At 34.9% G+C, this 13248-nt stretch overlaps 4 protein-coding genes across 5 annotated transcripts; 3 read left to right on the top strand and 1 right to left on the bottom strand.

The window, feature by feature from the left end:
* Positions 1-391: 391 nt before the first annotated feature.
* Positions 392-3254, top strand: LOC124955747 (adenylate kinase). 2 transcript variants are annotated; one of them, XM_047510626.1, is made up of 5 exons: positions 392-1148; positions 1270-1506; positions 1636-1803; positions 1917-2031; positions 2311-3254. In XM_047510626.1, the coding sequence occupies exons 1-5, from the start codon at positions 1044-1046 to the stop codon at positions 2358-2360; spliced, it is 675 nt and encodes a 224-aa protein (XP_047366582.1). In that variant the 5' UTR covers positions 392-1043; the 3' UTR covers positions 2361-3254. The 2 variants fall into 2 exon arrangements, with proteins under 2 accessions (XP_047366582.1, XP_047366581.1); XM_047510625.1 differs by having other exon boundaries at positions 398-1148; positions 1917-3254.
* A 1638-nt stretch (positions 3255-4892) lies between these two features.
* LOC124955616 lies at positions 4893-8342 on the top strand. The gene is made up of 2 exons (XM_047510290.1): positions 4893-5347; positions 6768-8342. The coding sequence occupies exons 1-2, from the start codon at positions 5179-5181 to the stop codon at positions 7406-7408; spliced, it is 810 nt and encodes a 269-aa protein (XP_047366246.1). The 5' UTR covers positions 4893-5178; the 3' UTR covers positions 7409-8342.
* Positions 8343-8490: 148 nt separating this feature from the next.
* On the bottom strand, positions 8491-11426 carry LOC124955840 (proline-rich extensin-like protein EPR1). The gene is made up of 6 exons (XM_047510859.1): positions 11401-11426; positions 9949-10065; positions 9518-9739; positions 9119-9214; positions 8867-8941; positions 8491-8815 (listed from the first exon to the last, which is right to left on the bottom strand). The coding sequence occupies exons 1-6, from the start codon at positions 11424-11426 to the stop codon at positions 8491-8493; spliced, it is 861 nt and encodes a 286-aa protein (XP_047366815.1).
* LOC124955812 lies at positions 10064-13017 on the top strand. Its single transcript, XM_047510795.1, has 2 exons — positions 10064-11599; positions 11978-13017. Exons 1-2 carry the CDS (start codon positions 11461-11463, stop codon positions 12691-12693), a joined length of 855 nt encoding a protein of 284 aa, XP_047366751.1. The 5' UTR covers positions 10064-11460; the 3' UTR covers positions 12694-13017.
* The last annotated feature ends 231 nt before the right edge of the window (positions 13018-13248 follow it).

The raw sequence follows: 13248 nt of genomic DNA, 5'->3' as shown, positions 1-13248 counted from the left end.
TATTATGAAATATTATTTATATCAGGGTTATATTTCAAGTTTATTTTCTTCTTGAAGCAATAGAATTTTGGTTCTCAAGGACATAATATAAACAAAAACAAATTTATAACGAAATTGTTATTATTTTGTTTTAGATCAATATTTTTATAATAATTAATTTTAGCTATATGTTCAATATAAATTGTATGTTGCTTCATGAAAATATTCATTCAAAGATAAAAACGTATTACAGAATTTAATATAAAATGCAAATTATATTGCATTTATTTTCATACTTCCTATGTATATTTTTAAAGAAATATAAGTGAGAGCAGGTATATAATATATCTTAGTCATTTGTTTGCGTTAAATGTTTCTTCTTTCTTTTTTAGCAATTGTTTGTTTTTATGTGGGATCATATTATTAAAAGTAATAAACGATATTATTGTGTAAGATGTATGTATACGTTGAAATCTATTTGACATTACAATCATTTCTAAATGGATACGTAATGAGTAAATATTTTTTTTCAGAATCTATATTTTGATTATGTTTTTAGACGTAACAAAAGGTCATGGAAACCTATCTATATAGATTTGTATAAATTTACAATCCATCTTATATAATCAAAATAGCATGCGAAACGAGTCAAACGAACTTATGTAGGTTATATTTTTAATTTGTTTGAAAGTTAATTTAAAAAAATATAAAGTTGTTTATTCTAACACGATATTTGTTGATATCATCTTTAAATGATCGAAATCAATCTTATTCGATATTTAAAATACGATCGAGTGTCTCATTTGTTTTAATTTCTAAAATTGGCGGCAACTACCAAAGTTAAAGCTGATAGGTCGAAGATCAAATCACTTTACTTACGATATAGTAAATTAAAGAGGGAGACCTTGTGGCAAGTTCGTCTCTGATTGTTCTTCCATACATTTGTTACGTGCTGTGACCGTTGAGTACGGACTCGTTAACATCTGGTTTAAGAAACATTTTTGAATAATATATTATTTTTTATAATCAATAGTTTATTCCAAGTTTAATCGTAGAATATAAAAATGGCGCCTAAAACAGAAGCAGTACCAAAAGAAAAATTTCAAATACCATCAAGAGGTATTAATGCTATTTTATTAGGACCACCTGGTAGTGGTAAAGGGACACAGGTAAAATAATCTCTTTTGTAGAATTTACCGTTCTTCTTTTCTTTTTTTTTTACTATTTTGTATGAGTTAATGATGGATACAATACCTATCAATTAAATTTAAATAACATTTTATGTTACAGGCTCCTTTATTTAAAGAGAGATACTGTGTCTGTCATCTTTCTACAGGAGATATGTTGAGAGCGGAGATAAATTCTGGCTCTTCTCTTGGTACAGAAGTAAAAAAGATTATGGATGAAGGGAAATTAGTTAGCGATGATCTAGTAGTTAGTATGATTGATTCTAACTTGGATAAGCCGGAATGTAAGCGTGGTTTTCTTTTGGATGGCTTTCCAAGGAGTGTTCCACAAGCTGAGAAGGTAAATTTATCTCAGAGTTATTATTATTCCATATTTAAAAAAGATATATATATATATATATATATATATATATATATATATATATGTGTGTGTGTGTGTGTGTGTGTAATAATTATTGGATTTATGTAGTTAGATATGATGTTAAAGAAGAGGAAAACCAAACTAGATGCTGTAGTTGAATTTGGAATTGATGATAGTTTATTAATAAAAAGAATCACTGGTCGTTTAATACATCCTGCAAGCGGTAGATCATATCATGAAGAATTTGCTCCACCAAAAAAACCAATGACAGATGATGTAAGTACTACTATTTATTTTATTGATATATGCATATATATATATATATATATATATATATATATATATGTTTAAATATAATTTAACATAAAACAATAATTATTTGTTAATAGGAAACTGGTGAACCTTTAATTAAAAGATCGGATGATAATGCAGATGCTTTAAAGAAACGATTAGGTGTTTATCACACTCAAACACAACCTCTGGTCGACTATTATGCTTTACAAGGTATTCATTATTATATCAATGCAGCGCAGTCAAGCGCGAAAGTTTTTGAAGATATTGATCGCATATTTTTGAGATCTATTAATCAAGACCAGAAAAAAGGATTTTTCAGTAGATTCTTTTCATAGATATTTTATTTTATTATCACTTGGGAACAGACAATATTATTTTCTTTCAAGTAAATAATATACTTTTTATTACTATAATTATTATCATATATATATTTTATTTTGGAATAAGTGGATCTTATCAAATATATTTATTTACTTCATTCATAAACAGTTTCAGTAATAATGATGTCTCCAATATTATGTATATGTGTGGCGTATTAATTAAATAATATCACTAAATAATCCTGATAGCAATATGTAAAGAGAAATGTAAGAATAATATATTATAAGCAAATGAAATAGATGATAAATAAGGCACTATAAGATTTTACAAATAAGATTTATGATTTTGAAGTCACAAGCACAGATATGTTTTATCAGTAAATATAGTTAAGAATAAATGAAGGTTACTAAAAGTAGTATATAGTAAAAAATAGTTGAATGGAACAGAACATATATGTATATATTTTAAGACAAGAAATATCATTAGTATAGACGTCTTATAATATTTATAATTTTATTTTTATTACCATAATATTTGCAATTAATGAATTTTTCACTTATTACTTTTTACACGCGTATAGATTTATTGTTAAGTATAATAGTCCTTTGCATATCTCACATTGTCATTGTAGATCTGCAACATATATATTTTAGTGGAAGTAATAGAATAGAATTTGTTGATTAGATTTTATCTATAAATGAAAATGTAATATCAACAAAAGACATAATGCTATCTCTTTAATCAGAATCGTCTTATGTACGCACATTTGGTAATTTCTATATGTCTTCACGTTTATATTAATAATATCTTTTGTTGGCATTTTCTTTATACAAAAGTGTATCATCTGATTTAATATTAATTATATCAATTAGACAAATAAATTAAGAGTGCACACATCGTGATGGAGGGAGGAGGGCGAGGATAAGCCTATATGTTAAATGCGCATAACTTTACGAAAGACTATAAATAAAATGTATCATAGATCAAAATCTATTTTACATAAATGAAAGTAATTACAATGTTACTGCCTATTACATGTTACATATTTTGCAATATGAAATTAAAATGTAAAACTGAATAAAATAAAATCTATCTTAAAATGCCACGAAAAATGTAATGTTTTTATTTCTAGAAGATCAAGGTTTACGTCAGGCTTGTTACAAGTGATTTAAAAATTGGGATCAAATATGTTTAGAGCTTTAGCAGTTTGTCTCTTTAAAAGGAATGTTGGTTTAATTGGCTGAAACAAATCGACCGCTATCTCGCTTATGTTCGTAAAGTGACGTAGGTATTCTCTTTATTGGAAAAAAAGATCACATCTAATAATTCGATGATTAACAAAGAGAGGCAAAGAGAGAGAGAGAGAGAGAGAGAGAGAGAGAGAGAAAGAAAACAAGACGCATCAAAACTGATGTGAGATAGAGCGAGCGTAATAAATAAAGCATTGGTATAAGTTTAATTTATTAACAGTAATACCAAATACTCATAATATTCAGAAATCCTACGACTGTGTCATTAATCGTAAGACACATTATGCATTATCAACAGGTCATATCAGGTCGATGGAAGATTAAAAATCAGCTGACCAAATTTGTCGATTCGAAAGTTTAAAAATTGTCGAATTGTCGAATTTCGAAGTTTGTGGTTGACAAGGCCTCTATTTATGAAATTCGTTACGTATATGTAAATAAAAAGTTGTGAATGATTGTTATGGAAAATCCCTAAAAGAGTATTATTGACATTCGTAAGCGCAACAGGTATGATGTTTTTCATGTACAAATGCAACGAGTGATTTAGATCATATGATTCATTGATAACAGTTGAAAAAAGATAACGAAAAGCAAAAATAAACGTATATTTACAACATTGGAACATAGACATTGTAAAAGAACATTCAATTGTTTCAAAATATGTTCCAAAAGTTATTATGACGAACGCACCTATTATTTTTTTTTTTTCAATATATGTTTATTTTTAAGTATATATATATATATATATATATATGTACATATGTATGTAAGTATATATATATATATATATATATATATATATATATATATATATATATATATATATATGTATACATAACTTTGCGAACAAGTTAGAAAATGGAGTTCCTGATCAAGAAAGTTGCTTGTCGTGGGAACGTTCTATGGGAACGTATTGTATTTTGATTGAATGCATTTGATTGGTTGCACCAGCGACCAAAGAGTCGACCATAAGTCGTTTGTATTTTCGTGGTCCCCGTAACCATTAGGATAATTTTTAAATTAATATATATCATCAGAATGTAGAAACGTTGTGGGGGAAAAAAAAAATAATTGCTGCGTTTGTCGTAAGTGATATTTATTAAATACAATTTTTGAAAGAAAATAAATTAATAAAAAAGAAAAAGAAAAACTCGTATATTTTTCTGCGATCGATTAAATATCAATATTGCATAACCATTATTTTTACTACTTTTTTCTTCTTTCTTTTTTTGATTTTGTTTTTCTTATTTATATCACTGAAATAAACTGGTATAAAGAAGTTTGTTAGATCGTAAACGAAAAATAATATATGTACATATAAGTTAGACGTTAGATTTGGGACGATTGTTAAGAACATTGTTCTAGGGATTTTCCATGGCGTTCATTCGAAACTTACCGTTTACGTATACGAAACCATTTCATGAATAGAATCCTTGGTCGCTGGCGACTGGTCGGCACTGCGCAACGACGGTTCATATTCCCCCTTAAACCCGAATGGTTGGTCGACGTTCTGGTCGCTGAAGACTGGTCAACAATGCGTAACGGGCCTTACGTTTGGTCTGCAAGAAAGTTTCCTGTCGTGTGAACCATTCGTGTATTCGATTTCACGAACTTCATTTCTCGTGTTAGCTGCTTGTGCACCATCATGCACCATCGTTAGTATTTTTCATGGTCGCCGCGACCAACTTGTTCAGGAATTCTCATAATATTTTCTTGCGAAATCTTTGGTTGCCGACGACCTTTGGTCGCCGGCGACCGTTCAACAGAGTACATAACAACCCTTGTAATGAACTTCGATACGGAAAAATTTATTTTAGAAATTGAAGCACACAAGGCAATTTGGGATTCATCTTGCAATGACTATACCAATCGAGAAATTAAAAAAGCCCAATGGGAAGAGATAATTAATTTATTTGCAAGTGAAGATTTTACTGAAAAGGAGAAAAAGGAATTTGGTAAGTAAATAAAATAAATTATGTGTGTATATATATATATATATATATATATATATATATATATATATGTATGTATGTATGTATGTATGTATGTATATATTGAGTATACTTTAAGTGTTCTTATTAATATCATGAAATTATCAAATTTTTCTTCTCTTACCAATTCAATCGAGCTTTATTCATAAAGTAATTTGCAAACATAGATATTTCTCTAGCACGATGATATTACAATTTTAAATACGGATAATTAATAGAGCCATGTCAAATCTATATCCATTTTTTTTCTCGGATGTAATTCTAAAAAATGTCCCAGACTTTTGTAACATTAATTAAAAGGTTTGTTTGATTGTTAACATTGCAAGGATATACGAAAAAGTTTTAGTTAATAAAACCAATTGTGCATTGTATATGTCGAGACCGAGCACGGCAGTATCCCTCATTGAATATTCTTTTTCTTTAAATAATAGAGTTAAAGTAAACGGTCGTATATACTTAGAAAGTTAAAAAAAAATCGGTTTTTTATAAATATTTTTATTCGACAATAATATTATCCTTTATGAATATTCTTTGAAAATTTTATCAAAAAATTACAAAAATTTACAAAGTTACAGTCGTTGTAAATCGACTTTTTCGGCGAATTCAGCATTTCACGTATTATTAGCATATACATATATAGCATATACATATACACGTATTATTAGCATATATATATATATATATATATATATATATATAAATATGTTAGTGTACAATCTAATTATATCGAAAATTGCATAATGATAATTATACAATTTATTATATAATTCAATAGCTCATATTTTTTTTAATTAAATAAAAATATAAAAAATCGGGTTTGTGAACGATTAGTTTTTTAAATGTATTTTAAATGTTTTTCTCATTTTTGATAATAGCTTACGAAGATATTGATAGCGTAAACGTCGTACGAAATGACTCTGCTTATAAATGATAACATTTAAAAGATAACGAATTATTTTACTTTTTTTTCTGTTGGAAAATATTCCTCAAAATTTCACTCTATCACATATATTTAATGATTGTTTTTATTAATAAAATAAATTACGTGCAAGAAAAGTCATAAAAATTTTTTAGACCGTCTACCAGTATGTAACCCTTTAGAAATTACATTAATCGCCAAATATAAACAAAACCCATGTAACTTATTAGACATGGCGGTGATAAATAGTGACGGTCGTTTTCTCTCATCTTATCGAAATAGGTAAATAGAAGTAGCCATATGTGCCACATAGTCCACTTCTTCCGTATGAAACAACAAACTTTCTTAATTATTTCGTTGATAGTGAATACAAAAATTTTTTAAATAAATAATTTTCCTACCATACGTCAAATATCTTAAACCATAAAAAAAATGTTCTTTAAAATATAACATTTTACGTGACAGGTTTAAATCTTCAAAAAAGATGGAAAAATTTAAGAAGTTGCTTCTCGAGAGAAGTACGAAGAATGAAAAATGCCAACAGTCTATCTCCTGCATCACGTAAAAGTCCTTACATCTTTTATAATCAGCTTCAATTTTTAAAAAATATAAATGTAGACACAAATACAGAAAACGTCTATGAGGAGAATGACCAAATCGAAGATGGTACATTAGGACCATATTCAAGACACACTACGAAGTTTAGAAAAAAGTCTACAGATAATACAAATGAGGAATTAATAAATATCTTACAAACATCCATGGGCGGCCGACCATGGAGAGAAACTTTGGAAGAAGATGAAGACCGCATGTTTCTACTGTCACTTTTGTCATCATTTAAAAAAATTCCCGAGCATAAAAAGTCCTTAACGAAAATTCAAATAATACAATTAATTGAATCGGCTCAATTCACGGATAATTTTCCGGATTTAAAACGACCGCAAACGAATGTTCAATTAAATAATTACAAGATGCATGATTGTAATCCAAGTGATTACTATCAGACGCATCATTCCGCCGGTCGGCATACAACAACATTGGAAAATATACAACAATCCCAGCATTTTTCTTCGTCCACATCGTCGTCTGAAAAATCTGAATATTAGAAGAATTACATTAATTATTTTCGTATTTTATTTCACGAGTTCATATCTTTTAGTTTTCTCATTGTATAATATGTTTTAATGTACCTGAATAAATAACTTATTTTAAAATAAGAAATAGTTTTCCTTTAGGAGGATTGAAATGAATATCTCATATTCATGCCTGTTGTTAGACCTATTATACGCATTGCCAATCAGTTGTCAACTATTATTAGATTCAGGAGCACGCTATCGCTTTTGCATCAAAACATAAATGACGCTGAAAAAGTAATGACTTGAGACTTTTAAAAACTATTGAGACGAATTAAGAGAAATGAATAAATTGTTGATAAAATACAAATTGAAAATCGGATTACATACTTACTGTAAAGCTAGCGATTATAAATCTATATATAATAAATACACAACAGACATCAAAATTAAAGTTAGGATATAAATATTTTTGATCCTTTAGTGAAACAAAAATAATGTGTAATAATCTTTACACATTACAAAGAGTAGATGAGCACGAGGGACTGTTACAAATGCCAATAGTAGCCGATTTTATATGTGAAACCATCGATAAATAGAGACAAAGATATTTCAGATTGAGAAGGTAAATGTTTTCTGAAAACATTTTCTGAATGTTCCCTGAAGAGTGAGTGCTTGATCAGACTTGTCGAGTATGGGATCGATATAGATGAATGACAAATGACGCACGTTAAACTGACATCTGACGCACGTTTAACTGATGTCTAAAGCACGTAGAACTGACGTCTAACGGACGTTAAACTGACGTCTGACGGACGTTGAACGGACGTTGAACGAACGTCTGACGGACGTCTGATGGATGTTGGCGGACGTTGGCGCACGTCTGACGGACGTCTGACGGACGTTGGTGGACGTTGGCGGACGTCTGACGCACGTAGAACGAACGTTCAAGCACGTCCGACGGACGTTGGCGGACGTCTTACGGACGTTGGCGGACGTCTGACGGACGTTGGCGGACGTCTTACGGACGTTCACGCACGTCTGACGGACGTTGGCGAACGTCTTACGGACGTTGGCGGACGTCCGACGGACGTTGGCGGACGTCTTACGGACGTTCACGCACGTCTGACGGACGTTGGCGGACGTCTGGCGGACGTTGGCGGACATCTTACGGACGTTGGCGGACGTCTGACGGACGTTGGCGGACGTCTGACGGACGTTGGCGGACGTCTGGCGGACGTTGGCGGACGTCTGACGGACGTTGGCGGACGTCTGGCGGACGTTGGCGGACATCTTACGGACGTTGGCGGACGTCTGACGGACGTTGGCGGACGTCTGACGGACGTTGTCGGACGTCTGACGGACGTTGGCGGACGTCTGACGGACGTTGGCGGACGTCTTACGGACGTTGGCGGACGTCTTACGGACGTTGGCGGACGTCTGACGGACGTTGTCGGACGTCTTACGGACGTTCACGCACGTCCGACGGACGTTGGCGGACGTCTTACGGACGTTGGCGGACGTCTGACGGACGTTGTCGGACGTCTGACGGACGTTGTCGGACGTCTGACGGACGTTGTCGGACGTCTTACGGACGTTCACGCACGTCCGACGGACGTTGGCGGACGTCTGGCGGACGTTGGCGGACGTCTGGCGGACGTTGGCGGACGTCTTACGGACGTTGGCGGACGTCTTACGGACGTTGGCGGACGTCTTACGGACGTTCACGCACGTCCGACGGACGTTGGCGGACGTCTTACGGACGTTGGCGGACGTCTTACGGACGTTGGCGGACGTCTTACGGACGTTGGCGGACGTCTGACGGACGTTGTCGGACGTCTTACGGACGTTCACGCACGTCCGACGGACGTTGGCGGACGTCTTACGGACGTTGTCGGACGTCTTACGGACGTTGTCGGACGTCTGACGGACGTTGTCGGACGTCTGACGGACGTTGTCGGACGTCTTACGGACGTTCACGCACGTCCGACGGACGTTGGCGGACGTCTGGCGGACGTTGGCGGACGTCTGGCGGACGTTGGCGGACGTCTTACGGACGTTCACGCACGTCCGACGGACGTTGGCGGACGTCTGGCGGACGTTGGCGGACGTCTTACGGACGTTCACGCACGTCCGACGGACGTTGGCGGACGTCTGGCGGACGTTGGCGGACGTCTTACGGACGTTGGCGGACGTCTTACGGACGTTGGCGGACGTCTGACGGACGTTGTCGGACGTCTGACGGACGTTGGCGGACGTCTGGCGGACGTTGGCGGACGTCTTACGGACGTTGGCGGACGTCTTACGGACGTTGGCGGACGTCTTACGGACGTTGGCGGACGTCTTACGGACGTTGGCGGACGTCTGACGGACGTTGTCGGACGTCTTACGGACGTTCACGCACGTCCGACGGACGTTGGCGGACGTCTGGCGGACGTCTTACGGACGTTGGCGGACGTCTGACGGACGTTCACGCACGTCTGACGGACGTTGTCGGACGTCTTACGGACGTTGGCGGACGTCTGACGGACGTTGTCGGACGTCTGACGGACGTTCACGCACGTCTGACGGACGTTGGCGGACGTCTGACGGACGTTGGCGGACGTCTTACGGACGTTGGCGGACGTCTGACGGACGTTGGCGGACGTCTTACGGACGTTGGCGGACGTCTGACGGACGTTGGCGGACGTCTGACGGACGTTCACGCACGTCTGACGGACGTTGTCGGACGTCTTACGGACGTTGGCGGACGTCTGACGGACGTTGGCGGACGTCTTACGGACGTTGGCGGACGTCTGACGGACGTTCACGCACGTCTGACGGACGTTGTCGGACGTCTTACGGACGTTCACGCACGTCCGACGGACGTTGGCGGACGTCTGGCGGACGTTGGCGGACGTCTTACGGACGTTGGCGGACGTCTGACGGACGTTGACGCACGTCCGACGGACGTTGGCGGACGTCAGGCACGTCTGACGGATGTTGATGGACGTCTGACGCAGGTAGAACGGACGTTTAATGCACATTGAATGTTTAAGGGACGTATAACTGACGGCTAACGCACGTAGAACGGACGTTTAACGCACATTGATAGTTTAAGGCACGTTTAACTGACGTCTAACGCGCGTTGAACGGACGTCTAACGCAGGTTGACCTGACGACTAGTGCACGTTGAACGGACGGCTAACGCACGTTGAACGGACGTCTAACGCACATTGAACTGATGTTTAAGGCACGTTTATCTGACGGCTGACGCACGTTGGACGGACGTCTAACGCAGGCTGTCCTGACAACTAATGCACGTTGAACGGACGTCTTTTTATTTCATTATATAATTTTTCATTTTTTAATACTTAAGTTATTTCAAATTTTTAATACTTAAATATTAAAGGTTTGCTTGTATTTGATAATGAAAAATAAACGAAGATTGTAATGTAATTTTTTTTATTTTTCGATTTATGGGAAAAGGACTACAGTACTTTTATCAAAGATAATATTTTTTCTGTAATAGCGTTGAAGAGTTGTGTTTATCTGTGTATATATGTTAAAAATTAAATTACTACAATAATAAAATTATAATATTCTTTATATCACAAAAGTAAAATAATAGAGAGGAAAAACTTTAAATAGATACATCATTAAACGATACTTTCGTAAAAGTAACCCTTTTCCAATCAATCCCCTCATTTCCCTTCAATTGTAAGATTGTCAGGTATGAGAGATACTTAAGTATGCGAACTGAGAAAGAGAATTTGTGTGTCTCCATGCGTTTTTTTACTCGACTATTTTGGTTAAGCGAAGAGGATCGACACAACTCCGAAACTATTGTGATTATTAAAGCAGGAAACCCATTATGAACGGATAACACGGTACACGACGGCACAGCACGGCACCAGCCACTTTGCTTTGTATTGATTTAAATGGATCGTAACTGACTATGAACGCACGGCACGGCTCGGCACAGGTCGGCACAGAAACGGAACAGCTAGAATATATAGCATTATTTCACCTCAAACGACTAGTACGGTTCTAGCCACATAAAGTTGAACATCTTTTCTATAATTTAATGTTTTAATTTTGTCAAAATGAACACGGATGAACTTCTCATAGAATCAGTGCGGGAATATCCATTCCTTTACGACGTCTCAGATCCTGGGTACCATGATAACAGGAAAAAGGACAATGCATGGCAACGAATATCAGAAAAATTTGATTCTTCGACAGGTAAAAATATATATATTATATAGCATCTATAAGAAGTATTGCGTTTACTATATTTTAATCATATCGTATATTCCTTTGGACGTATTATATCTTCGTAAATTACTTAAGAACTTTAAAATAGTATAAAGTCCAAATTTGTACAGTATATTATTTATTGTAGAAATGAAGTCTTACGTAGATCTTGGTTTGGAAACTTGTCTTAAAATTAATAAAACACACACATACGCGCACATTTTATTTCTTCATTTTTCTTTCGCGTATGTATGTACAATCCCTACTGGTAAAATGAACTTTTGTAATTATAAAAGAATAAATGCACGTTTGCTTATTACTATTTCGATTTTTAATTCTTTCTTCTTTTCTTTTCTTTTATTTCAGCCATAATTTGCAGAAAAAGATGGATTGCACTTCGAGACAGTTTTCGTAAGGTATATAAGAAGAGAAGGAATATGTCTGGAGAGGCGGCTAAACAAAAACGACCTTGGAAGTATGAAAATATAATATCGTTTATCATTCCGCATATTGGAGAAAGGAATCAAGTTTCAAATTTAACACTTAATTTTGAGGAGAGCAATGACTCTATCAGTCAGACGATTTCATTAGAGGACTCAGATATCAATGTCGGTGATATCAAGAAAGAAATGGAAATTGCACCACAGGGAGTACAGCAATCTAATGATCAGTCCCAACAGACGATTCTCAATAAACGAAAATCCTTATCTAAGGTAACAAGTCGCACTCCGATCGAAAAAGATAACGATAAAGATGCCAATCATTCTTCGATAGGGCAAATGCCACAAGATAATTTCGAGAGTAAAAAGAACAATGAATTTGTCGCTCGAACTGATCCTTTGACCGCTTTTTTCAAGGCTATGGAGGAAACAGTTAGGACCTTTTCCTTACCAATCCAAATAGAAATTAAAGGGAAAATTGCTGGTCTTGTAAATGAATATGAATTAAAAAATTATCAAATGCAACAAGCAACCTTCAAGTCACCTTATTCCTTACACGGACAATGTTCAAATTGGTCGCACTCCACATATTCGCCTGATCCTTACTCTTCAACTTCTCCACCTTCAAATTCTCCCCGATAAACTCTCTCGGAACATCAGTGGATTTTAATATTTTTATCTTGAGAACGGATCTATTTTCCGAAGTTAAAAGAATTATATTATTAATCAGTGCTATCTCTTATCTGAATTAATCTATTACGGCACTTAATAACAAAATCATTAATTATTATAAACATTTTATGAATTTTTAGAATATTATAACATTCCTGAGGCTCTATAGAATATTTTCTATACTTATTTATTTAAATCTTAAGACTTAATTAAATTAAATAAATAATATTCTTAACGAGTAATATCTGAGTACTTGGAGAAAATCATTTTGTTATTAATCATAAAATTGTTAAACTCTTGTCTATATTTCAATTATTTTTTTTATTTAAGAAGACTTAAATAAATTTAAAGATCTCTTTGTGTTAAAAATATCCATATTTATCTATACGCAAATATCTGTATCTAATTTAAAATTATATTAGAATTTTAACTTTAGCATACGACTGATTTTTTTTTTCCGAATTAGTTATAAACTATAAGATCTTTGTGTAAAAAAAAAAAAAAAGAAAAAGAAAAAAAAAAAAA

Source organism: Vespa velutina, chromosome 19, assembly GCF_912470025.1.
Source record: "Vespa velutina chromosome 19, iVesVel2.1, whole genome shotgun sequence".
NCBI lineage: Eukaryota > Metazoa > Arthropoda > Insecta > Hymenoptera > Vespidae > Vespa > Vespa velutina.
This window is presented reverse-complemented; position numbering and strand designations above follow the sequence as displayed.

Excerpts from the sequence above, each read along its gene's own strand:
- LOC124955747 (XM_047510625.1), top strand. The coding sequence starts at position 1,044 with ATGGCGCCTAAAACAGAAGCAGTACCAAAAGAAAAATTTCAAATACCA. Across the intron at positions 1,507-1,635 it reads GTGTTCCACAAGCTGAGAAG|TTAGATATGATGTTAAAGAA; the intron begins GTAAATTTATCT and ends GGATTTATGTAG. Across the intron at positions 1,804-1,916 it reads AAAAACCAATGACAGATGAT|GAAACTGGTGAACCTTTAAT; the intron begins GTAAGTACTACT and ends ATTTGTTAATAG.
- LOC124955616 (XM_047510290.1), top strand. The coding sequence starts at position 5,179 with ATGAACTTCGATACGGAAAAATTTATTTTAGAAATTGAAGCACACAAG. Across the intron at positions 5,348-6,767 it reads AAAGGAGAAAAAGGAATTTG|GTTTAAATCTTCAAAAAAGA; the intron begins GTAAGTAAATAA and ends TTTACGTGACAG.
- LOC124955840 (XM_047510859.1), bottom strand. The coding sequence starts at position 11,426 with ATGTTCAACTTTATGTGGCTAGAACC. Across the intron at positions 10,066-11,400 it reads AACTTTATGTGGCTAGAACC|ACGTCCGCCAACGTCCGTCA; the intron begins GTACTAGTCGTT and ends AACGTCCGTCAG. Across the intron at positions 9,740-9,948 it reads TCCGTCAGACGTCCGCCAAC|ACGTCCGCCAACGTCCGTAA; the intron begins GTCCGTCAGACG and ends AACGTCCGTCAG.
- LOC124955812 (XM_047510795.1), top strand. The coding sequence starts at position 11,461 with ATGAACACGGATGAACTTCTCATAGAATCAGTGCGGGAATATCCATTC. Across the intron at positions 11,600-11,977 it reads AAAATTTGATTCTTCGACAG|CCATAATTTGCAGAAAAAGA; the intron begins GTAAAAATATAT and ends CTTTTATTTCAG.